This window comes from Mesoplodon mirus, assembly GCF_964341445.2.
Source record: "Mesoplodon mirus genome assembly, chromosome: 2".
Lineage (NCBI taxonomy): Eukaryota > Metazoa > Chordata > Mammalia > Artiodactyla > Ziphiidae > Mesoplodon > Mesoplodon mirus.
Window position 1 is genome coordinate 111,051,373 of NC_138977.1, and position 25,256 is coordinate 111,076,628.

The 25,256-nt window shown below is 39.2% G+C and overlaps 1 protein-coding gene and 1 pseudogene across 3 annotated transcripts in view; one reads left to right on the forward strand and one right to left on the reverse strand.

Annotated features, from left to right (window-relative positions):
- PHYHIPL (phytanoyl-CoA 2-hydroxylase interacting protein like) overlaps window positions 1–25,256 on the reverse strand; it is a gene marked incomplete at both ends in the record, with an annotated part of 96,095 nt that overhangs the window by 4,742 nt on the left and 66,097 nt on the right. For both annotated transcript variants that reach the window (XM_082642073.1, XM_082642074.1), the window contains 3 exons: window positions 487–604; window positions 4,416–4,590; window positions 6,488–6,684. In XM_082642073.1, the coding sequence (XP_082498199.1) occupies window positions 487–604; window positions 4,416–4,590; window positions 6,488–6,684 (490 nt within the window). The remainder of the gene's footprint in view (window positions 1–486; window positions 605–4,415; window positions 4,591–6,487; window positions 6,685–25,256) is intronic.
- Window positions 11,649–14,537, forward strand: LOC309812471 (HAUS augmin-like complex subunit 6; annotated as a pseudogene). The gene has a single exon. The product of its transcript is annotated as an HAUS augmin-like complex subunit 6 (transcript).

Sequence of the window (25,256 nt, forward strand, 5' to 3'; positions counted from 1 at the left end):
TAACCCAAGATAATGGCTGAGAGATTTCTACGTAGGCAGAAGCCCGAAAATCCCACCTGATTCACCATGTTTCATGAACCAGTCACCCTTTTATTCTCTCATTTTCAATGACCCACAGGAAGAGGAGAAAATTTAGTAGTTGGTATGAGACAGAAGGCACTGAGTTATTGGGAATTAGAGGAGTGTGTATCTGTACAAGACATGCTCACCAATCTTCACCCTGGAGGTTTAAGATCCTCCACTCAAATAGACAGGAACTGGTATTACAAGTGATCATGGAAAGGAATCTAAGTGAAGTGGAAAAAAATTCCATGATCTGATTTTTTCCTACTTAATTTTTCTGGGAAATAAAGTCATAGTATAATTATTTTGAGAAGAAAACTAAAAATTGCTATTTCACAGAAGCAGACTCAAGAGAAACCTGAGCCTAGAATTTGGAATGGCACTTAGTAAAGCAAATCAGTATATATATTTTTTGATTCTTACTGAATATAGTCAAAATATTCTTTGTGCTGGTTACGATAAAAAACAGAAAATTTAAGCATCCGTCCTGCAATCACTTCGGCTTTCTCCAACAGTTGTGTTAGATGAACTTTTGAATAGTCTGAAAAAACCAAAAAGCAGTCTGTTATTAAAAATACATTATCAAAAGTATCAACTACATGCTTAATAAATTGTAGATTATTAAAATTTACTTTTAGGAAATTCATCTTAGTGAATAGGAAACTGCACTTAAAAAAGAAAACATTCATTGTCTTTGGCACATTTTTTCCTTCTACAAAAATATTTTTTTATAGTTTACAGTTGCTTTTATGAATACCCTTGCATTTTTTTCACTCGTTGAAATTAAACATCCTGAAACCAAAATGTTAAATAAGGAATACAGACTGCATAACCCGAGTAATGTCAATCAGCACCATAGTAGCCTTTCTTCAATCAGCTGATGAATCAAATAAAAGAAGCTTGTAACCTGCAAGCAATAGCAAATAGAATTTAAAGGAGTAATAATAATAATGTTCATTTAATTTACTCCCTAAATCTATGAGGTTGGCAAGGTAGATTAAGTATGACCATTTAACTGATGCAGAGATTGAGGCTTGTTACAGTTTAGTGATTTGCCAAATGTTCATAAAGCTAGTAACTTAGAGACTAGGTCTCTGGCTCCTAGCTGGTAGTTTTTGAGTACATAAGACTCGTGAAAGTTTAAAGCATCTCTCAAAGTAATCTGATCTTTTCACCAACTTTTTGTTTTGAAAATTGAGGACTGTTGCCAAACTCCTGTACTAGAATCTAAGCAAATATTTTGGTCTATAAAGATTTTAAGACTTTTCAAACAAAAGCAACCTAGTTGAACTACTCATGGCAGCATAGTTTGTTTACTCATTGCTTCAGTGGCTCAACAAATATTTATTTAGATCAGAACATGATGTACAAGGCATCATGCAAAATTAAATGATCAGGTTAAAAGATAAAAAAAATTATTCTTCTTTCAAAGAATTCACAGTCTAAGGGAAGAAGTAAATATATAGACAACTATGACTTATTATGGGGTTTCATCTCTGTCATAGATTAGCCTAGAAGTAGTCAGTGGCATTCTGTTTTATCTCCAATACTTTGCACAGTGCATAGCATACAATATGTGCTCAATAAATTTTGAGTGAATTAGATGTCTAGATTAAAAGACAATATATATAAAATAGCTTTCTCAAAATTTAGAGTCAATGTTATTGATAAAGCTTAGGTGAAACAGGCTCTGAATTATTTTAATAAACTGAAACAACAAGCTTTGAACAGCCTAAGTTCCCCTTAGATTTTACTCATAAAAATGCAAAATAATTTATAGAAAAATATTGTGGAACATTTTAAATAAGCTGGCATTTTCCTTATTATTTACCCCATAAATTCCTTAGAAGAATTATGGGATGTGTTTGAATAAAAGAGCAATAGGGAGATCAATCTAAAGGAAAGAAAGAAGACAAAAAGGTTTTTCTTTATATACATAGAAATAAAACATGTACACATGTAGTTATATAGATTATAGAAAAGAGTGAATGTGTGCATCTAGATAGATGGATATTTCTGAACTGAAAATGCCAAAGGTCTTCCTTAAGCTAAAGAAAAAATACTATTTCACGCCTTTCCCTAATGTCAAATGGGGTTTTAGCAGGTAAATAGTAGCTCTTTTTTTAAAAAAAATGAACAAATACTATGATGCTGTTTGGTGCCGTCCTATGGAAAATAGCATGTATTAAAATAATGTCAAAAGATACCATGTCTTTTACTGTGTCTACCTCCCTGGTAGGATGCAATAAAAGTAAATGGAAAGATGTGAAACATAAGGTAGATTCCAAGGAGGAATTTTTTTTTTTTTTTTTGCGGTACGCGGGCTTCTCACTGTTGTGGCCTCTCCCGTTGCGGAGCACAGGCTCCGGACCCGCAGGCTCAGCGGCCATGGCTCACAGGCCCAATGACATCTTAGGAAGAAATATAGTACCAGAGAGATACTATTTTCCTTGCTCTAATACACTGAGATCCTTAGCAATAAAGAATGTTGCAATCCTTAGCAACTTCCTCATAGAATAAACAAAAGGGGTTTGAAGATAAATTCACAGTAACTTAGAATTAAATTCTCATCCGTTCTACATATCCACATGAGAAGCTTTATACTGAGTTTGAAATTAAGAAGAAAACAGAAGATATTGAGATAAAGCAGTAGCTAAGCACATCCTGAGTCTGAAATAAATCTAGTGTGAGGCTATGGGAAAAAAAATAGCTGATTTATCTGAAGGGTGCCTCAGCTGGGGAAAGTTGCTAGGCAACCTGCAATAGGTGAGGCAAACTGTTTTTATGACTTTTTCTACAAGCTCCTGTGTGTTGAAACAGCCTCTCTCTCTAAGAGACAAAAAGAGTGGATGACAGATGTGTTCAGGTAGAGATATCTTTGTGTCCCTTCACCACCTATTTAAGTGCTCGATAAATATTTGTTTCTTGATTGAATGAATTTAAAAAATAGATAAATGCATATGAATGGTAACATTTACAACCCAGTGGGCTATTAAGGTACAGTTCAAAATCAAAGGGGATGGGCTTTCTACATCAGATATCCCAATCCTAAATGGCTATGAGGTACTTTTTTTTTTTTAAACATCTTTATTAGAATATAATTGCTTTACAATGGTGTGTTAGTTTCTGCTTTATAACAAAGTGAATCAGCTATACATATACATATATCCTCATATTTCCTCCCTCTTGCGTCTCCCTCCCACCTTCCCTAGGCCACCCCTCTAGGTGGTCACAAAGCATGGAGCTGATCTCCCTGTGATATGCAGCTGCTTCCCACTAGCTATCGATTTTACATTTGGTAGTGTATATATGTCCATGCCACTCTCTCACTTCGTCCCAGCTTACCCTTCCCCCTCCCCGTGTCCTCAAGTCCATTCTCTACGTCTGCATCTTTATTCCTGTCCTGCCCCTAGGTTCTTCAGAAGCATTTTTTTTTTTTAGATTCCATATATATATGTGTTAGCATACTGTATTTGTTTTTCTCTTTCTGACTTACTTCACTCTGTATGACAGACTCTAGGTCCATCCACCTCCCTATAAATAATTCAATTTTGTTTCTTTTTATGAGTGAGTAATATTCCATTGTATATATGTGCCACATCTTCTTTATCCATTCATCTGTCGCTGGACACTTAGGTTGCTTCCATGTCCTGGCTATTGTAAACAGAGCTGCAATGAATATTGTGGTACCTGACTCTTTTTGAATTATGGTTTTCTCAGGGTATATGCCCAGCAGTGGGATTGCTGGGTCGTATGGTAGTTCTATTTTTAGTTTTTTAAGGAACCTATGCAGTACTTTCTAATGAAGCAAAGACACACACACACACACACTCTCTCTCTCTCACATGACACTAGTTTAGAGATAGATTATCAGCATTCAAGTGAAAAATCCAGTAACATATTTGCTAGGTAAAGTCATTGCAATCTGCCTCCATTCCCTTAAATTAGAGAATGATGTTCCCGGCTTTTTTCTTTCAAGACAGTGAAAGTAAAAAATGAAAAAAAAAAAGAGGAAGGAAAAAGCTCTCTCTCTCTCAAAATGAATCAGAAAATATGCTGAGTATATTTTTATACTGCATCAATTTTTATTTGCAAAGCATTTACTTTGAAAAATCAGACTGTGCATGTAGCACAGAAGTAATTTAATGCCATTGCCCAGTTTTTGCTGAGAACCTCCGCTCCTTCTAATCAATTTGTTCTGTCACACGATGCTACTGGCAATGCAAAAATGACCAATGCAATACATATCACTTCATAATTATAAAAAAGAATGTATTTTCTATAATTAGTTTTTCTAGGACCTATTAAATAAGGTGGTGTTTTTTTTCTGTATTTATACCCAATTCTCTTACCTGCTGTGCAGAATTCTATAATTTCACTCCATTCAGACACCACATAATCGCCATCAACTTGTTTTGAGGCAGTCTGCACTGCTACTGTATACTCAGTTCTTGGGCTCAAAAACCAGTGTCCACGGACAGTCATAGGCAAGGGAACAGCTTTTGCCACCAGTTTTGTTGGAACATCCTAAGAAAGGAAGAAAGAAAAGTAGAAAGAAAGGAAGGAAGGGAGGGAGGAAGGAAATGAATTAATTTAGTAGTATAACTTGAATCAATTGTAAACAATGTGGAGTAACTTATTAAATTCCTGGCTGATGACACAAGTTTCCTTTTTAAAGATATTTAGCAATTACTATATTCAAATCTCTTATTCTTCAGATGTAAAAATTAAGGCCCAATTTGATCAAGAGACATGCCAAGATCATACAGCTAAGCTAATGACATAAATGTACTTGGATTTGTTTTCTTGATTTCTAGTGTAATGTTATTCTCTGTACACTCCTTAATATGCTTAAAATGCAATATTCTAATACTAAATGATAAAACAATATAAAAAACAGAAATGTGAAATAAAAATTCAACAGATTTAGCATTTTAAAATATTATATTTGTTTAATATATACTATGCAATAATTTTATCAGAGTAGCCCATTACTAAATATTTTATATGTCAAGGGACAGAATTTTTTTTAATAAATATTTTTAAATGATTCAGTTTTACATGCAAATGAGGTAACATTTGCTTTACTTGTATTCAAGTGTGGAGCCTATGTGTGACAGAAAAGTTTAGGTATTTTTTAACAATGATTAATAAGGTAAATAAACCTGCTAGTTGAGTATTCACTATATTTCCAAAGATATGGTATTCTAAGTGTGGAATGAAGAAAGGGGGTCAAATCTTGACTCCTCACCATTTAATACTAAATATTTTAAAGCTAATTTAAGAAAGCAAATGTCAGCAAAGAGGATATCCAACACTAGAAGGAATAATTAAAACTGGAACATGGGAAAATAATGACATCAATCTTGTTCTCTCTATCACACTTATCTGTGTGTATAAGCCTCACTTACCATTAGTATGTGTAATTACACATCTAGTAAAATGCATAATTTCCAGACAAGATAAGACAATTCTTTCAAAAGATTTGCCAAGTTAAAATTTATTATCAGTATTAAAATAAGATCAGTTTCGTATCAGTGAAAATACTGAAACATAAGAAAGAATTCTTAAGCCAGATAACTATTATCCTCTCTGCAGCTACTTCTGAAGGGAGGTATGTATCAGAAAGATATGTGATAAGCAGACAGGTAAGAGAATAAATATCAGAGAATTGTTACATGTCTAAAACACTTAAAGGTTAACTTTTATTCTCAAACCATAAAATAAAATTGACCACATAAAGCAATTTTCAGCCCTTAAGTATTTTAACAAATATCCTACAGTTTATAAGCTGCCATTACATTCTTCATTTGGCAGTTTTAGGGAAAAATGTGTGCTTCAGTGGAAAACTATGAACTGTCTATAGCACACTCTTCTGCCTATCCTCTGATTTTGTGGAATCTACAACTCTGTAATTTGTAGACAACTGATAACAATTCAGCTATTCTTGTCTAAGTACATGCAAGTGAATTTTGCCCAGTGGAAGTAAAACCCTCCTTGCCTGCCCTTGCTCTTCCCCTACCCCATACCAGTTCTGCCTCCACTTAAACATTTATTTCAATATCCTGATCCATAAAAATGTCTTTTTCTGGATCATCCTTTGAATTGGCTGTAATACCTCATCAGTTACCTCATTAATATGTTAAAGAAAATCTTTAACACATGTTAATTTTTATGTCTGTATGAGAGTCAAGATTTCAGCTTTCCCAGAAAAAAATGTATTTTACCCATATATTTGGCATTTCATTTTCTTACACAATTTCTTGAAGGAATAGGGCTTTTAAATGACATATAATTTTTATTCTTCCCAATGTCAAATATATCATATTAGTAATTAATAGAACATTATTCCTTCTTTCAAAATGTCCTCATACTTAGAAAGTTTTAAGATAGAAATGAATATAAGGATGTGTTAGAATTTTACCTTGTGTTTAAATTTATTGGAGTTCTTGTTCTCTTTCTTATTGAGGTCAATGAAATAGTGTGTAATACGGTCTTTTGATTTGGAATCCATTTCCCATGAAATCTTGAATGAGTCACATGTAATGTTGCTTATTTTGATGTTATGTGGTACGGGAAGTTCTTCCATCTCTGCTATGCCACTGTCTTGTGATTTGTTCCCTGCAAGAAAACAATGCACAGATAATTTCCAACTAATGGATTTTTTCTAGTTTGCAAGACCATTAGCTGTGTACCTGTTTCTGAACTCACCTAATTACTAAATTTGAGATTTCATTTTGTTCATGAAGTAATTTGAGTGTTAATGATAGTAAAACTATCATTACAAGATCATATTACCAACAAAATGCATAAATGAATTAGTCCTTATCACCTCTACGTTTTCAATTCCTTTTCCAATTTCTGCGTTCACAGAAATAAAAACAAGAACACTGGTGATCCATCTTTCTAATCTACGAAAGATTAGCCTTACATGGTAGGTTCTGTTGAAAGGCCCCAAGCGACCATTTTTCTTACAAGACCAATCAATTCTGCTCTAAAGTAATACTAGGTGTTTTAAGCCAGATGAAATCAGAAATGTTGATGATGAAATGAAACAGTCCAGTCAAATAAAGGCAATGTTTCTTTAAAAAAAAAAATCTGAGGTATCAGTAAGTCTATAAAAATTGCTCTCCCTTCCCCCTTTTGGAAATTTATATATAGAAATAGCATGTAATGTTTATGCTACATACATAAGTAATATCAAAGACCATTCTCTTAACAGTTACTATGTCAAGGATTACTCTAGGAATCTTTTTACCTGTTCTATCTTCCTAAATTTAATTTTGAATGCTGAAACAATACGGTTAAAAGAAAGAAAATGACTGCCATGTTGATTGATACCATTAAAATCTTGAAGAACACATCTGATGTCTAGTTACTTTACAGACTATGTCCTACATTTCCAATTAGAGAAAATGTTATCACTTTGGCTAATATTATAGAGCAGAATATGATGGATGACAGGACAAAAAGAGAAAATATAGACTTGCCAAGTTTGTTTCATATGTAGGAAAGACATACTGAGTGAAATTTTACTCCACTTCTCCTTCCTATGTTCCCTTCCCCCAAGCCAACATAAAATTCAGTGCCCAAGAAAAAAAAGTGTAACTGTTATTTATATTATAAATGTTGTAGGTCATAAATCAGCTACATAATTTGTTCCTTAAAAGAATAAACAGGGACTTCCCTGGTGGCACAGTAGTTAAGAATCCGCCTGCCAATGCAAGGGACATGGGTTCGATCCCTGGTTCGGGAAGATCCCACATGCCACGGAGCAACTAAGCCTGTGTGCCACAACTACTGAGCTTGCACTCTAGAGCCCCTGAGCCACAACTACTGAGCCTGCATGCCATAACTACTGAAGCCCACGCACCTAGAGCCCGTGCTCCACAACAAGAGAAGCTACCACAGTGAGAAGCCCGCACACTGCAATGAAGAGTAGCCCCTGATCGCCACAACTAGAGAAAGCCCTCGTGCAGCAACGAAGACTCAACAGAGCCAAAAATAAATAAATTTTAAAAAAGAATAAACAAATCTTGATCGACAATAACTGAAAGGAACAACAATCAATGTAGCAACACCTTCCACTTCCATATTAGCTTGTGCTCTCTGCCCCCACAGTCCCATCTCAATTACTGATATAAATCTTTTGATATTCCCAGTCTTATTAAATCATTCACCTATGTTCTCTCATCCCAAGCTGTGTTGTGGCCAGAGGAACCCGATGACAGTCAAAGACTAATTTCAAAATAACTGAAGTTCTTTATTGTCATTTCTTGAACAATACTTTAAAAAATCCTTCTTTCTTCTCTCATGTACTCCCTCACACCCCGGCTTTCCCAGATTCCCACTCCATAAAACTCCCAGAAAAATTACTCCCTCACCCTTTCTTCCCTCCCCACCCGCCCTCATATAATCCCAAAATTGCTTCCTGCTAAAGCCTTTCAGAAGTCAAGTGTAGGGAAGAAACAAAGTGGAATCTCTTTAGTGGCCTTGGGAAAGGGAAAGGCAATAAATATACAAACAGTAATTTTTGTTCTATTTATAAAAGCTCACATTTTAACCTATTATTCTGACTGCAGTTATCTTTAAAATGTAAGCAACGTTAAATGAAAAACTTTCTGGACTAATAGCAGAAATTTCTGTACAAATTATATGCATTATGAGGAGGAATCAAGATGCCTGAGGAGTAGGATGTGGAGCTCACCTCCTTCCACAAACACACCCAAAACACATCTTCAAGTGGAACAATTTGCACAGAACATCTACTGAACACTGGCAGAAGACCTCAGACTTCCGAAAGGGCAAGAAAACCTCCACATAACCAGGTAGGACAAGAGAAAAAAAAAAAAAAGAAAAAGGAGTTGGGATGGGACCTGTGCCCCAGGGAGGGAGTTGTGAAGGAGGAAAGGTTCTCACACCCTAGGAAGTCCCCTCACCGGCAGGGAGATCAGCCTGGACGGAAGGGGAGCTTCAGAGCCTCTGAGGAGAGTGCAGCAACCAGTTTGTGGAAGGCAAAACGGAGTGACCTACTGCCACCCTGTGCTCCCTAGCCTGAGATGCTCATCCACTGGTATGGGCGGGGGCTGCATGCTGAAACTTGGGCTTCAGAGGTCAAACCCCGGGAGAGGAACAGCGTTGCCTGTGGGGAGACAGCCTGAAGAGGCTGGACTGTGGCAACTGAGGGTGTACTTGGAAGAACCTGGGCATGCCAGAGCAGCAAGTCATCATTACTGGGGGGCGCATGAGGACAGGGGTGGGACTGCCATAGGAGCTTCTTTCTCTGTGTGCATGCTCTCAGGCAACAGAACACTAACTATATGAGCTCTTGGGGTGGGCATGAGCTGTCGCTGTCATCGTAGGCTCCAGAAGTGGCCATGGGCTGCTACCGAAACTAGGGGACCTGTGAGCAGGCGCCAATAGGTGTCCCCACTGTCCTGGGGGTGAGTGGGCCCTGCCGCAGCTAGGAGACCTGGGAACAGAAGCTAGTTGCTGCCCCTGCCGTATGGGGAGCACACATGGGGGGTGAGCAGGCACCAATCACTGCCCCTGCTGTCCCGGGAATGCGTGGGTCGTAGCCACCACTGGGAGACCCAGGAGCAGGTGCCAATCGATGCCCCTGCTGTCCTGGGGGCACATGGCCAGTGCTGCCACTGAGAGACCCATGGTTGGGGGCGGACCACTGCCCCTGCCATACCAGGAGAGCACGCAAGGGCTGCTGCACCTATGCACCCCATATCAAGGGGATAATGGCCAGTACAAACTGATGGAAGAGGCAGAAAGCATCCAAACTAAAAGTAGCCCCTCAATTCTGGACAAGATGGTGGAGTAGAAGAACTTGAGCTCACCTCCTCTTACAAAAACACCAAAATCACAACTGCTGAATGACCATCAACAAAAAAGACTGGAACCTACCAAAAAAAAAATTTTACACCCAAAGACAAAGAAGAAGCCACAGCGAGTCGGTAGGAGGGGCGCTTCCGTGATATAATCAAATCCCATACCCTTTGGCTGAGAGACCCACAAATTGGAAAATAATTATATCCCAGAGGTTCCCCCACAGTAGTGATAGTTCTGAGCCCCAGGTCAGGCTCCATAGCCTGAAGGTCTGGCAACAGAAGGAGGAGCCTCCAGAGCATTTGGCTTTGAAGGCCAGCAGGGCTTGAGTGCAGGAGCTCCACAGGACTGGGGGAAATAGAAACTGCACTCTTGGAGGGTGCACACAAGATTTCACGTACACTGGGACCCAGAACAAAGCAGTGACTCCACAGGAGCCTGGGCTAGACCACCCTGTGTGTTGTGGAGGGTCTCCTGGGGGAGGTGTGGGTTGGCTGTGGTGCAGAGGGTGGGCAAGGAGACTGGAGGTGGAGGCCCCATAAAATATTGATTGGCACAAGCTCTCCGAGAGGTGGCCATTTTGGCACTGAGACCTGGCTCCACCCAACAGCCTGCAGGCTCCAGTGCTGGGATGCCTCAGTCCAAACAACCAGCAAAGGGGGAACACAGCCCCAACCATCAGCAGACAGGCTGCCTAAAGTTGTACTGAGCTCACGGCCACTTCTAAACACAGCCCTTGACATGGCCCTGTCAACCAGAGGGACAACACACAGTTCCACACACCAGTGGGCAGGCACCAGTCCCTCCCTCCAGGAAACCTGCACAAGCCCCTGACCCAAACTCACCCACAAGGGTGCAAACACCAGAAGTAAGAGAAACTGTGATCCTGCAGCCTGCGGAAAGGAGACTGCAAACAGAAAAGTCAGACAAAATGAGACGGCAGAGGAGTATATTCCAGATGAAGGAACAAGATAAAAACCCAGAAGAACAAGTAAGTGAAGTGGAGTTAGGCAATCTTCCCCAAAAATAATTCAGAGTAAAGATGATGCAAGATCTTAGAAAAAGAATGGAGGCACAGATCGAGAAGACACAAGAAATGTTTAACAAGTCCTAGAAGATTTAAAGAACAAACACAGATGAACAATACAATAACTGGAATGAAAAATACACTAGAAGGAATCTATAGTGGAATAAATGAGGCAGAAAAATGGGTAAGTGAGCAGTATCAGAGACCTCTGGGGCAGCATTAAACGCAATAAATTCACATTATAGGGGTCCCAGAAGGCAAAGAGAAAGAGAAAGGTCCAAGAAATTATTTGAAGAGATTATAGCCAAAAACTTCCCTAATGTGGGAGAGGAAAACATTCAGTCTCCAAAGCATAGAGTCCCATGCAGGATAAACCCAAGTAGCAACAGGCTGAGACACATGTTAATCAAATTGACAAAAATTAAAGACAAAGAAAAAATATTAAAAGCAACAAGAGAAAGCACAAATAACATACAAGGGGTGGTGACTTCGCCTTGGCCGCTGTGCAGTACTACCGTTAGAGGCTCTAATTCCCTAAGACTTTAGAGTCTCAGGCCACTTGAGGCATGTGAGGCGAAATGGTTCTGGGCGAGAGGATCAGATGGTGGCAATGGAGGGGCCGCTGCCATCTCAGGATACACGTAGGGAAAAAGCCTGAGGGGCCCTCTCAGTCGTTGGAGACTGCACTTTCTTCCTTTGCCAGTCCCTGCCTTCCGCAAAGATGAGTTTGGCCTGGGTCACTTCTTTCGAGAAGGAGCATCTCTGGATGTATTTGCAGGCACTCAGCTTCTAGCCAGGCTCAGCGACTGTAGCCGGTGGAAAGATCGTGTCGCACATGCACCTCGGAGTGAACATGTCTGACAAGTTGAACAGTGATGCCTTTCAGATAGCTTCTTATTTTTTGTTTCAAACGCTTGACCAGTCTCTCACTAAAGAAGTTTTCAAACTTTGTTGGCCTCCATTTGACCAAAAATGTGATACTGAATTCCGAAAACATTGCTGTGAATGGTTAAAAAAGAATTCTGCCAAATGTGGAAGTAGCTTTCCTCAAGTTGTTGGTTCACTATTTCTTTCTCCTGGTGGTCCTAAGTTTATTCATCTGATGTATCACTTTGCAAGATTTGTTGCAATAAATTATATAAAAACCCATTCTAAAAATTCTTCTGTACATTTTACAGAGACATTTAACCTAAAGCCACAAGAGTTGTGCAAGTGCATTGCCAGATGCCATGTAGCACATAACAGAGTTTTAAAAATTTTGCAAAGAGAAGATTGTGTTACCCGAAAATACCACGAAAATGCACAACTGTCAGTTAAACAAATACGAAATTTGAGATCAGAATGTATAGGACAGCAAAACCAAATAAAACAATGGAACCCTATGATGACCAAAGTAATATACAAGAGAAAATTCAAAAGGTTCGGTCTTTGTGGGCTTCAGTGAATGAAACACTCACAGCTTTGGAAAAAGAGAGAGAAGTTGTTAGTTCAGTCCTTAGTCTGGTTAACCAATATACTTTAGATGGAACTAATGTTGCTATCAATATTCCAAGGCTCTTACTTGACAGAATTGAGAAACAAATGTGTCAGCTGCACATAGGAAATGTTTAAGAGGCTGGAAAATTGAATCTCTTAACAGTTATTCAGTTATTAAATGAAGTCTTGAAAGTAAGGAAATATGAACATTGTCAGGCTAACCAAGCAAGACTGGCAATAGACCTTCACTTCCTTGAAAAAGAGACCAAATTTCAGAGAGAAAGACTGTCAGATCTGAAGCATATGAGGTATAAAATAAAAGATCTCACAACTATAAGACATTCTATTGTTGAAAAACAAGAAGAATAGCATAAAAATTGGAAAGAATTTCTCGGCCTCCTTTCAGTCTAATGAAAGATTGGACTCCAGCTGTGGATCTTTTATCACCTATGTCTACCCTTTCATTTGATCCTGCCTCAGAAGAAGCATATGCGAAGAGTGTTCTTTTGCAGTACCCTGCTTCACTTCCAGATACACCTAAGCAACATATCCAGGAAAATGATTGCAGAAGGGCAAGTGATATAGTGGAAACTAAATGTGATCTAGCCAACAGCCCTGCTTCTTTCCTGTTGCAGCCCATTTCACCATCAGATAGAAACAGTGTTACACTACTTCAAAAGGACACAAAGTTGACAACTCCTAGAGAGAAAAATGAAATAGTTTCTAAGAAAACACCAGAACTTGAAGTGTAAGACTCTTCATCATCAAATATTGCAAAGAGCAGTGCATTTGGAGGGTCTCTGCCAGCTAAGAAAAGTGATCCATTCCAAAAAGAGCAAGATCATCTGGTAGAAGAGGTTGCAAGGGCAGTTTTATCTGATTCACCACAGCCTTCTAAAGGAAAAGTAATATTAGAGGAACTAATTGACTCTCTAACCCATTCTTAACAAGGAATCAAATCCCCCGAACTCCAGAAAACTTGGTAAGTGAAAGCAGGAGCTCATGGAGAAAAGCTGTTAAAATAGAAGATAACAGAAGTACAGAACCAATTCAAATGGATACTGAACATACAGAAGTATTGCCAGAATCCTTACCTGTGGTGCATAATCAAAAAGAGTTTAACATGGCCAGTTTTTTCTCAGCAACCACTGTGTCCAATTCTAGCCATTCTCATTTGCCTGAAGAGAAAGTTGTTTCAGATTGCCTCAAGTGTGTGCTTCAGAAACCTGTGCTGACCAGTTGCATAGGTGAACCAACAACACAAAATCTGTCAGATTTGTTAAATAAGGACATAATTTGTAAGCAAGATTTCGAATGTACAGCTTTACAGAACAAGCTTTTAGAAACTAGCCAAATAGAGACATTCTCCCCTGCTGTAGGCAATAGGAGAGATGTGATAGGTAGCAGTGAAGAAGAGTATATTAAAATATCAGCCCACTCAAAAGCTTCTTACAAAGTTCTTTCCATGCATAAAAGTATGTTATGGAACTCTTTTCAGATATCAGGTGGAATTAGTTCCAGTTTTAAAGATAGTGATTTTGGCATATTACATGAAACTCTTCCATAAGAAGTTGGTCACTTAAGTCTTAATAGCTCCAGTAGTACAGAGGCCAATTTTAAACTGGAACCAAATAGTCCTATGCACAGTGGCATTTTCCCAGAAGGTGTTGTGGGAGGAAGACAGAATACTCCAGAATCAGACTTTAATTTACAGGCTACTTGCAGTGGATATGAGGCTCTGAAGAAATCTCTGTCCAAGCAAAGGGAAGAAATTTGCCTCTCTAATCCTGAAACACTTGAAAGACACAAACCAGAATTGAGCCTTACTTCCCAATACATGCAAACTGATGATATGCTTAACTTTTTTGGGCACTCATGATTTGCACATTGACTATACAAAACCATCTTCACGCATGTCCCTTGGTGAGAGAAAACGCTCTCTTTCACCACTAATTAGGTTTTCTCCAGTGGAACAAAGATTGAGAACCACAATACCATGTAGTCTTGGAGAACTTCTACCTAATTTAACAGTCAATTTTGCTGAAGAAGAAATCTTGAATAAGAGGCTTGATGCAAAAGAATCTCCATCTGACTTGAAAGATGGAGCAGTAGCCCAGTCAATTTAACTATGATGAACTTAAGTTGAAGCAATGTCACAGGATAAAAACTGATTTGTAATTTAAATACACATTGGAAGTGTAACTGTTTTTCAAGGTCTAAAAAAGTCCTAAATAATGCTTTTTAGCCCTCTCTACCGATTTTAGGTAAGGAGAGTATGGTTGGATTTTCTCTCTCTGTATAGATATGGGGTTGAAATGTGAAGTATTTGGAAAGCAAACAAGTTATGAGAAGCCATTTTGGTTTCTTGCATAATCTTGTAAGCATGAAGTAAATGGCAAAGTATTAGATTAACTAATTCATTATGTTCTAATTTCAGATAATTAACATAAGGATGAGTAGTTTTTGATGTGTTTTATTAAGTGGTTAACTTAATAGCCATTGGATATACTGATCTTTCTTTTTAGTGAAATAAACAACTTTTATTGTTTCTTTTTAGACCATTCTGGTACTAAACAAAAGAAGTGAGGAAAGTAATGCTTTGGGGTGTATAATCAAAATGACAATATTTAAGTTTGGGAAAGCTCTAAAGAGGCTTAATGATTATTCAGGTAGGTTGATCCTGAAAAATGATGTTTGATAGAATAAAGTGCATGTGATGATAGTGAAGACTGGAGCAGAATGAATTTAGAAAAAAGGAAAAAGGTGGAAGATGACTAGATACTTTTGAGGGACACTAACTATAAATCCATTCAGTGGGTTGTATAGCAGTTTTACATTTAGTCTAATTTAGACTTTGAGAATTTAACTCTAGTTTTTAATTTTAACAGAAAAAATGTAAATTAAAAAATTAGTCTGTGTTTGGTTTTTTTTGGAGGGCCACTGTTTTGGGGGAAGGGAGCTAATTTTTTTTTGATTTTTTCATTTTTAAAAATTTTTTGTTGGAGTATGGTTGCTTTGCAATGTTGTGTTAGTTTCTGCTGCACAGTGAAGTGAATCGGCCATAATCATACACACATCCCCTCCCTCTTGGGCCTCCCTCCCCCCCACCCACCGTCCCACCCAACTGGGCCATCACAGAGTGCTGAGCTGAGCTCCCTGTGCTATACAGCAGGTTAAGGGAGCTAATTTTTTTTTTTTTAATAGTGATCTTGGGGTCTTATTTATTTAGTTATTTTTATTTTATTTATTTTTGGCTGTGTTGGGTCTTCGTTTCTGTGCAAGGGCTTTCTCTAGTTGTGGCAAGCGGGGGCCACTCTTCATCGCGGCACGTGGGCCTCTCACTATCGCGGCCTCTCTTGTTGCGGAGCACAGGCTCCAGATGCGCAGGCTCAGTAGTTGTGGCTCACGGGCCTAGTTGCTCCACGGCATGTGGGATCTTCCCAGACCAGGGCTCGAACCCGTGTCCCCTGCATTAGCAGGCAGATTCTCAACCACTGCGCCACCAGGGAAGCCCAAGGGAGCTAATTTTGATTGTTACTTTCCTCCTCAAAAACCATCAGTTCCCCACTGCCTACAGAACAGCTTCAAATTAACTTGAGAAAATTGAATTTGGGGTTAAATAACTTGTTCAGTGTTACACAGCTAAGTCAGTGGTGAAGCTAGGATTTGACTCTATTTTCCTTCCTTAATATACCAACAAGACGTCCTAGAAGTAACTAAAGGGCCAGGATGTAGGATATGGCTGCAAGAGTGGGCCTTCTGTACTCTAAATGGGAGTCAGATGTGAGGCCTCTTGTACAGTGTCCTGCCTCATGTAATCAGACCCCCTGGCCAAGAAACAGGCTTGTCTTTAGCATCCAAGTGAATACATGCCATTGCCCTCTGTGAACCAGGAGTTAAGCACACTCTGGAAGGGTGATAGCACCTACAGCACTCCTGTGTCTAGCCTCAGCTCTTAACCATCACAGCCTTGTCCAATTTGCCAAGAAACTGGCAAAAAGAGGAGAAAAGTTTTGGGGAAGAGTTCTGGAAGTGGATGGGCTTAGTAGTTCATCTTCCCTCACTCATTTTGGCTTACTTTCTCTGTGTTGCTTGTTTGATCCAAGTTTGAAGTCCAGTCTTTTTTTTTGTGAGAAAAGACAGAAGAAAACCACAAATAACTACCTTCTTTGCAGTGGGAAAGAAAGATGAAGAGAAAAGCTTCTCCTAAGGTGCCATATTCTTTTATTAGTTAATAGAACAAATAGGGACTCTGTAAGTCTACTGGGAAACTATCCTCTAGTCTTAAGAAACCTAGTATCGGTAAATCCAAAATTAACACGTTAAGGAGAAGGTAGAGCTATCATATTAGCATCTACAAAGTGCCAGAGCTATTCCTGGATACTTAATAATACATATTATATCATTTAATTCTTACACCTCTGTAAGATAGTGATATTGTACCTATGTTACAGGTAATGATACCAAAGCTAGGGAGCTTAAATGACTTGTCTAAGATGGACTCGAGGAATTACCTGGGATACATCTTTAAAAAACGTATATTCTGTAGGTTTAAAATGAGGATTAGAAATCTGCATTTTAAATAGCTTCCCTGGTAATTCTTTGGCTCAATAAAAAGCTTGAGAGCCACTGCTAGGGGGTACAGATTCACATTTAGCCCTGGGGTATCTTCAAGAAGCTAGGTACACTATTACATACATACTGCTTTAGAGATTTTAGCTCTCTGATGAGGAAGCTGAAGTTCACCCATAAGTGTGGGCCCTGAATTACTGAGAATCAAAAGATCAAAATATCTTTGGATATTAATGGATTTACAAAAACCACACTGCTGTTAAGTGAGTCATACCTGTGATAGGCTGAGAGTTTTTGGCATTCTTCCCTGTCCTTTGTATGCCAGTAGTATAAACAAAAGTATATTAAATCTGTCACTTTCTCCTAAACCATTTTGATTATGACTTACTGCCTTCAGCCTCTTCCTTATCCAATATTGCCTGCATACCTGCCTTTTGACCTTAAGGGACTGCTTTGACCATATCACTTCTTTGTTTAAAATTCCACTAATGGTTCATTGTTAATTCCAGAATCGAGTTCAAATTTAAAGGCGTATAAGGTCTCCTCCATAGATTGCTCTTTTCCCCCTTCCACTATGATCTCCCCCCCCCTTTTTTTTTTTTAACTGAAATGCTTTGGTGGGCATGCGTCTTTAAAAATCTTAATTCACAGTTCTGAAGCTGGAATATCCTACCTTCATTTCCCAGCCTTTCACAGTTATAGTTGTCCTTTAGGATTCAGAACAAATCTCACTTTCACCTTGAAGTCTTAATCTCTTATCCATGGGCCTGTCCCTTCTCTGAAATCTGCTATGGCTTATGTTAACTTTTATTCACTTAGTATTTTTCATTTATTGCTTTTATTGTATTTTTTCATGGTTGTATGTGATTTCTCCAGTTGTACTGATTAAATACATACAGACATACATACTTATGTAGATGTGTGTGTGGGGTGTGTCCATACATACATATACTCCAAGGGCCATAGATCATCCTTTGCAGATATTGAAGTATTGGAATTGTTTTCTTTGCCTTCTGTGTGATGGAATTCAAGTAATGGTAAAGAGGGAGGGCTACTTTATTGCTGTAAGAGTACTTTTTCTCATTACATTCACAGCAGAATATACCTTATTTTATTCACTATTCATAAGATGGAGGTGTATAAACTGACTTCTCTGTCAGTTTGAAACTTTAGATAATGCCCCAGGTCCTAATTGTTTTTAATGTTTAAAGAGGACAAGCATATAATGTTGCTTAACATGAAAAATGTTATCAAGTGGAATAAAGACTATTCGTTGTTAAAGAAAATCAATTTGGGGAAATTTAATTGAAAACAAAAATATAAGTATTTTGAAACCATACTTTACCATGTGTTTCTTAACCCTGATCTATGGAGTCAATTTTATTTAATTCTTGAGACCTGTATAAAAGGAAACTCTGTTTTCTCCCTACTCTGAGTATACTAAAATTAAAGAAGATATGTTTAAGGACATTTTCCTCAATGTAAAGAAAGTATTTGCTAAAGTAAAATTCTCTTTCACATTAAGTTGCAGATACATAGTTGATATACCTTTCGCCTTATGCACTGTGAATGTTAAACCCACATCCTGAATTTAAAATATTTGTGAATCCTCCATGGGACTATTTGTAAATGTTTTAAATACTAGTCTTTTTTTTTTTGTGGTATGCAGGCCTCTCACTGTTGTGGCCTCTCCCATTACGGAGCACAGGCTCAGGACGCGCAGGCTCAGTGGCCATGGCTCACGGGCCCAGCTGCTCCGCGCCATGTGGGATCTTCCCGGACCGGGGCACGAACCCGTGTCCCCTGCGTCAGCAGGCGGACTCTCAACCACTGCGCCACCAGGGAAGCCCTACATACTAGTCTTGAATAAACATTCAGTATTATACCAGAAAAACAAAAAACAAAAAACAAAAACCATACAAGGGAACTCCCATAAGGTTATCAGCTGATTTTTCAGCAGAAACTCTGCAGGCCAGAAAGGAGTGGCACAATATATTTACAACCAAGAATATTCTACCCAGCAAGGCTCTCGTTCAGATTCAACAGAAAAATCATAAGCTTTACAGATAAGCAAAAGCTAAGAGAATTCAGCACCACCAAACCAGCTTTACAACAAATGCTCAAGGAACTTCTCTTGATGGAAAAGAAAAGGCCACGAATACAGCAAGAAAATGACGAATAGGAAAGCTCAACAATAAAGGCAAACATACAGGAAGGAAAGGAAATCAACCACACACAAATACGATATCAAAACCAGCAACTGTGAGAAGAGGAGAGTACAACTGCAGGATATTGGAAATGCATTTGAAATTAAAAGACTAGCAACTTAAAACAATCTTGTTTACATATAGACTACTATATCAAAACCTCAGGGTAACCACAAACCAAAAAACTATGATATATACACACTAAAAAGAAAAAGGAATCCAAACATACACTAAAGATAGTCATCAAATCACAAGAGAAAAGGACAAAAGAGGAAGGGAAGAAAAAAGACCTACAAAAACAATCCCAAAACAATTAACAAAATGGTAATAAGATCATACAGGACTTTCGGGTAAGATGGCGGAAGAGTAAGACGCGGAGATCACCTTCCTCCCCACAGATACACCAGAAATACAGCTACACGTAGAACAACTCCTACAGAACACCTACTGAACGCTGGCAGAAGACCCCAGACCTCCCAAAAGGCAAGAAACTCCCCACATACCTGGGAAGGGCAAAGCGGAGAGATCCGCACACAGAGGATCGGTGCCGAGCGGCACTCACCAGCCCGAGAGGCTTGTCTGCTCGCCCGCAGGGGCGCGCAGCGCTGGAAGCTGAGGCTCGGGCTTTGGTCAGAGCGCAGAGAGAGGACTGCGGCTGGCGGCGAGAACTCAGCGTGAAGGGGGCTAATGTGCCACAGCTAGCCGGCAGGGAGTCCGGGAAAACTCTGGAGCTGCCGAAGAGGCAAGAGACTTTTTCTTCCCTCTTGGTTTCCTGGTGCGCGAGGAGAGGGGATTAAGAGCGCTGCTTAAAGGGGCTCCACAGACGGGCGCGAGTCGCGACTGAAAGCGCGGAGCCCAGTGACGGGCGTGGGACGCTGGGGCTGCTGCTGCTGCCGCCAAGAAGCCTGTGTGCGAGCGCAGGTCACTGCCCACACCGCCCTTCCGGGAGCCTGTGCAGCCCGCCACTGCCGGGGTCCCGGGATCCAGGGCCGGCTTTCCTGGGAGAACGCACGGCGCGCCTCGGGCTGGTGCAACGTCACGCCGACCTCTGCCGCTGCAGGCTCGCCCCGCACTCCGTGCCCCTCCCTCCCTCCCGGCCTGAGTGAGCAAGAGTCCCCGAAGCGGCTGCTCCTTTTAACCCTGTCCTGTCTGAGCGAAGAACAGACGCCCTCCAGCGACCTACACGCAGAGGCGGGGCCAAATCCAAAGCTGAGACCCAGGAGCTGTGAGAACAAAGAAGAGAAAGGGAAACCTCTCCCAGCAGCCTCAGAAGCAGCGGATTAAAGCTCCACAATCAACTTGATGTACCCTGCATCTGTGGAATACATGAATAGACAACACATCATCCCAAATTGAGGAGCCCAGAGTCAGTGCTGTGCCTCTGAGGTGGGAGAGCCAACTTCAGGACACTGGTCCACAAGAGACCTCCCAGCTCCACATAATATCAAACGGCAAAAATCTTCCAGAGATCTCCATCTCAACACCAGCACCCAGCTTCACTCAACGACCAGCAAGCTACAGTGCTGGACACCCTATGCCAAACAACTAGCAAGACAGGAACACAACGCCACCCATTAGCAGAGAGGTGGCCTAAAATCATAAAAAGTCCGCAGACACCCCAAAACACACCACCAGACGTGGACCTGTCCACCAGAAAGACAAGATCCAGCCTCATCCACCAGAACACAGGCACTAGTCCCCTCCACCAGGAAGCCTACACAACCCACCAAACCAACCTTAGCCACTGGGGACAGACACCAAAAACAACGGGAACTACGAACCGGCAGCCTGCAAAAAGGAGACCCCAAACACAGTAACATAAGCAAAATGAGAAGACAGAAAAACACACAGCAGGAGAAGGAGCAAGATAAAAACCCACCAGATCTAACAAATGAAGAGGTAATAGGCAGTCTACCTGAAAAAGAATTCAGAATAATGATGGTAAAGATGATCCAAAATTCTATTTCCCAGATCCAAAATCTTGGAAATAGAATAGACAAAATGCAAGAAACAGTTAACAAGGACCTAGAAGAACTAAAGATGAATCAAGCATCGATTAAAAACACAATACATGAAATAAAAAATACTCTAGATGGGATCAATAGCAGAATAACTGAGGCAAAAGAACGGATAAGTGAGGTAGAAGATAAAATAGTGGAAATAACTGCTGCAGAGCAAAATAAAGAAAAAAGAATGAAAAGAACACAGGACAGTCTCAGAGACCTCTGGGACAACATTAAACGCACCAACATTCGAATTATAGGGGTTCCAGAAGAAGAAGAGAAAAAGAAAGGGACTGAGAAAATATTTGAAGAGATTATAGTTGAAAACTTCCCTAACATGGGAAAGGAAATAGTGAATCAAGTCCAGGAGGCACAGAGAGTCCCATACAGAATAAATCCAAGGAGAAATACGCCAAGACACATATTAATCAAACTGTCAAAAATTAAACACAAAGAAATCATATTAAAAGCAGCAAGGCAAAAACAACAAATAACACACAAGGGAATCCCCATCAGGATAACAGCTGATCTCTCAGCAGAAACTCTACAAGCCAGAAGGGAGTGGCAGGACATAATTAAAGTGATGAAGGAGAAAAACCTGCAACCAAGATTACTCTACCCAGCAAGGATCTCATTCAGATTTGATGGAGAAATTAAAACGTTTACAGACAAGCAAAAGCTGAGAGAGTTCAGCACCACCAAACCAGCTTTACAACAAATGCTAAAGGAAGTTCTTTAGGCAAGAAACACAACAGAAGTAAAAGACCTACAACAACGAACCCAAAACAATTAAGAAAATGGGAATAGGAACATACATATCGATAATTACCTTAAATGTAAATGGACTAAATGCTCCCACCAAAAGATACAGATTGGCTGAATGGATACAAAAATAAGGCCCATATATATGCTGTCTACAAGAGACCCACTTCAGACCTAGAGACACATACAGACTGAACGTAAGGGGATGGAAAAAGATATTCCATGCAAATGGAAATCAAAAGAAAGCTGGAGTAGCAATTCTCATATCAGACAAAATAGACTTTAAAATAAAGACTACTAGAAGAGACAAAGAAGGACACTACCTAATGATCAAGGGATCGATCCAAGAAGAAGATATAACAATTGTAAATATTTATGCACCCAACATAGGAGCACCTCAATACATAAGGCAAATACTAACAGCCATAAAAGGAGAAATCGACAGTAACACAATCATAGTAGGGGACTTTAACACCCCACTTTCACCAATGGACAGATCATCCAAAATGAAAATAAATAAGGAAACACAAGCTTTAAATGATGCATTAAACAAGATGGACTTAATTGATATTTATAGGACATTCCATCCCAAAACAACAGAATACACATTTTTCTCAAGTGCTCATGGAACATTCTCCAGGATAGATCATATCTTGGGTCACAAATCAAGCCTTGGTAAATTTAAGAAAATTGAAATTGTATCAAGTATCTTTTCCGACCACAATGCTATGAGACTAGATATCAATTACAGGAAAAGATCTGTAAAAAATACGAACACATGGAGGCTAAAAAATACACTACTTAATAACGAAGTGATCACTGAAGAAATCAAAGAGGAAATTAAAAAATACCTAGAAACAAATGACAATGGAGACACGACGACCCAAAACCTATGGGATGCAGCAAAAGCAGTTCTAAGAGGGAAGTTTATAGCAATACAATCCCACCTTAAGAAACAGGAAACATCTCGAGTAAACAACCTGACCTTGCACCTAAAGCAATTAGAGAAAGAAGAACAAAAACATCCCAAAGTTAGCAGAAGGAAAGAAATCATAAAAATCAGATCAGAAATAAATGAAAAAGAAATGAAGGAAACGATAGCAAAGATCAATCAAACTAAAAGCTGGTTCTTTGAGAAGATAAACAAAATTGATAAACCATTAGCCAGACTCATCAAGAAAAAAAGGGAGAAGACTCAAATCAATAGAATTAGAAATGAAAAAGGAGAAGTAACAACTGACACTGCAGAAATACAAAAGATCATGAGAGATTACTATAAGCAACTCTATGCCAATAAAATGGACAACCTGGAAGAAATGGACAAATTCTTAGAAATGCACAACCTGCCAAGACTGAACCAGGAAGAAATAGAAAATATGAACAGACCAATCACAAGCACTGAAATTGAAACTGTGATAAAAAATCTTCCAACAAACAAAAGCCCAGGACCAGATGGCTTCAGAGGCAAATTCTATCAAGCATTTAGAGAAGAGCTAACACCTATCCTTCTCAAACTCTTCCAAAATATAGCAGAGGGAGGAACACTCCCAAACTCATTCTACGAGGCCACCGTCACCTTGATACCAAAACCAGAAAAGGATGTCACAAAGAAAGAAAACTACAGGCCAATATCACTGATGAACATAGATGCAAAAATCCTCAACAAAATACTAGCAAACAGAATCCAACAGCACATTAAAAGGATCATACACCATGATCAAGTGGGGTTTATTCCAGGAATGCAAGGATTCCTCAATATACACAAATCAATCAACGTGATACACCATATTAACAAATTGAAGGAGAAAAACCATATGATCATCTCAATAGATGCAGAGAAAGCTTTCGACAAAATTCAACACCCATTTATGATAAAAACCCTGCAGAAAGTAGGCATAGAGGGAACTTTCCTCAACATAATAAAGGCCATATATGACAAACCCACAGCCAGCATCGTCCTCAATGGTGAAAAACTGAAACCATTTCCACTAAGATCAGGAACAAGACAAGGCTGCCCACTCTCACCACTCTTATTCAACCTAGTTTTGGAAGTTTTAGCCACAGCAATCAGAGAAGAAAAGGAAATAAAAGGAATCCAAATTGGAAAAGAAGAAGTAAAGCTGTCACTGTTTGCAGATGACATGATACTATACATAGAGAATCCTAAAGATGCTACCAGAAAACTACTAGAGCTAATCAATGAATTTGGTAAAGTTGCAGGATACAAAATTAATGCACAGAAATCTCTGGCATTCCTATATACTAATGATGAAAAATCTGAAAGTGAAATCAAGGAAACACTCCCATTTACCATTGCAACAAAAAGAATAAAATATCTAGGGATAAACCTACCTAAGGAGACAAAAGACCTGTATGCAGAAAATTATAAGACACTGATGAAAGAAATTAAAGATGATACAAATAGATGGAGAGATGTACCATGTTCTTGGATTGGAAGAATCAACATTGTGAAAATGAGTCTACTACCCAAAGCAATCTACAGATTCAATGCAATCCCTATCAAACTACCACTGGCATTTTTCACAGAACTAGAACAAAAAATTTCACAATTTGTATGGAAACACAAAAGACCCCGAATAGCCAAAGCAATCTTGAGAACGAAAAATGGAGCTGGAGGAATCAGGCTCCCTGACTTCAGACTATACTACAAAGCTACAGTAATCAAGACAGTATGGTACTGGCACAAAAACAGAAAGATAGATCAATGGAACAGGATAGAAAGCCCAGAGTTAAACGCACGGACATATGGTCACCTTATCTTTGATAAAGGAGGCAGGAATGTACAGTGGAGAAAGGACAGTCTCTTCAATAAGTGGTGCTGGGAAAACTGGATAGGGACATGTAAAAGTATGAGATTAGATCACTCCCTAACACCATACACAAAAATAAGCTCAAAATGGATTAAAGACCTAAATGTAAGGCCAGACACTATCAAACTCTTAGAGGAAAACATAGGCAGAACACTCTATGACATAAATCACAGCAAGATCCTTTTGGACCCACCTCCTAGAGAAATGGAAATAAAGACAAAAATAAACACATGGGACCTAATGAAACTTAAAAGCTTTTGCACAGCAAAGGAAACCATAAACAAGACCAAAAGACAACCCTCAGAATGGGAGAAAATATTTGTAAATGAAGCAACTGACAAAGGATTAATCTCCAAAATTTACAAGCAGCTCATGCAGCTCAATAACAAAAAAACAAACAACCCAATCCAAAAATGGGCAGAAGACCTAAATAGACATTTCTCCACAGAAGATATACAGACTGCCAACAAACACATGA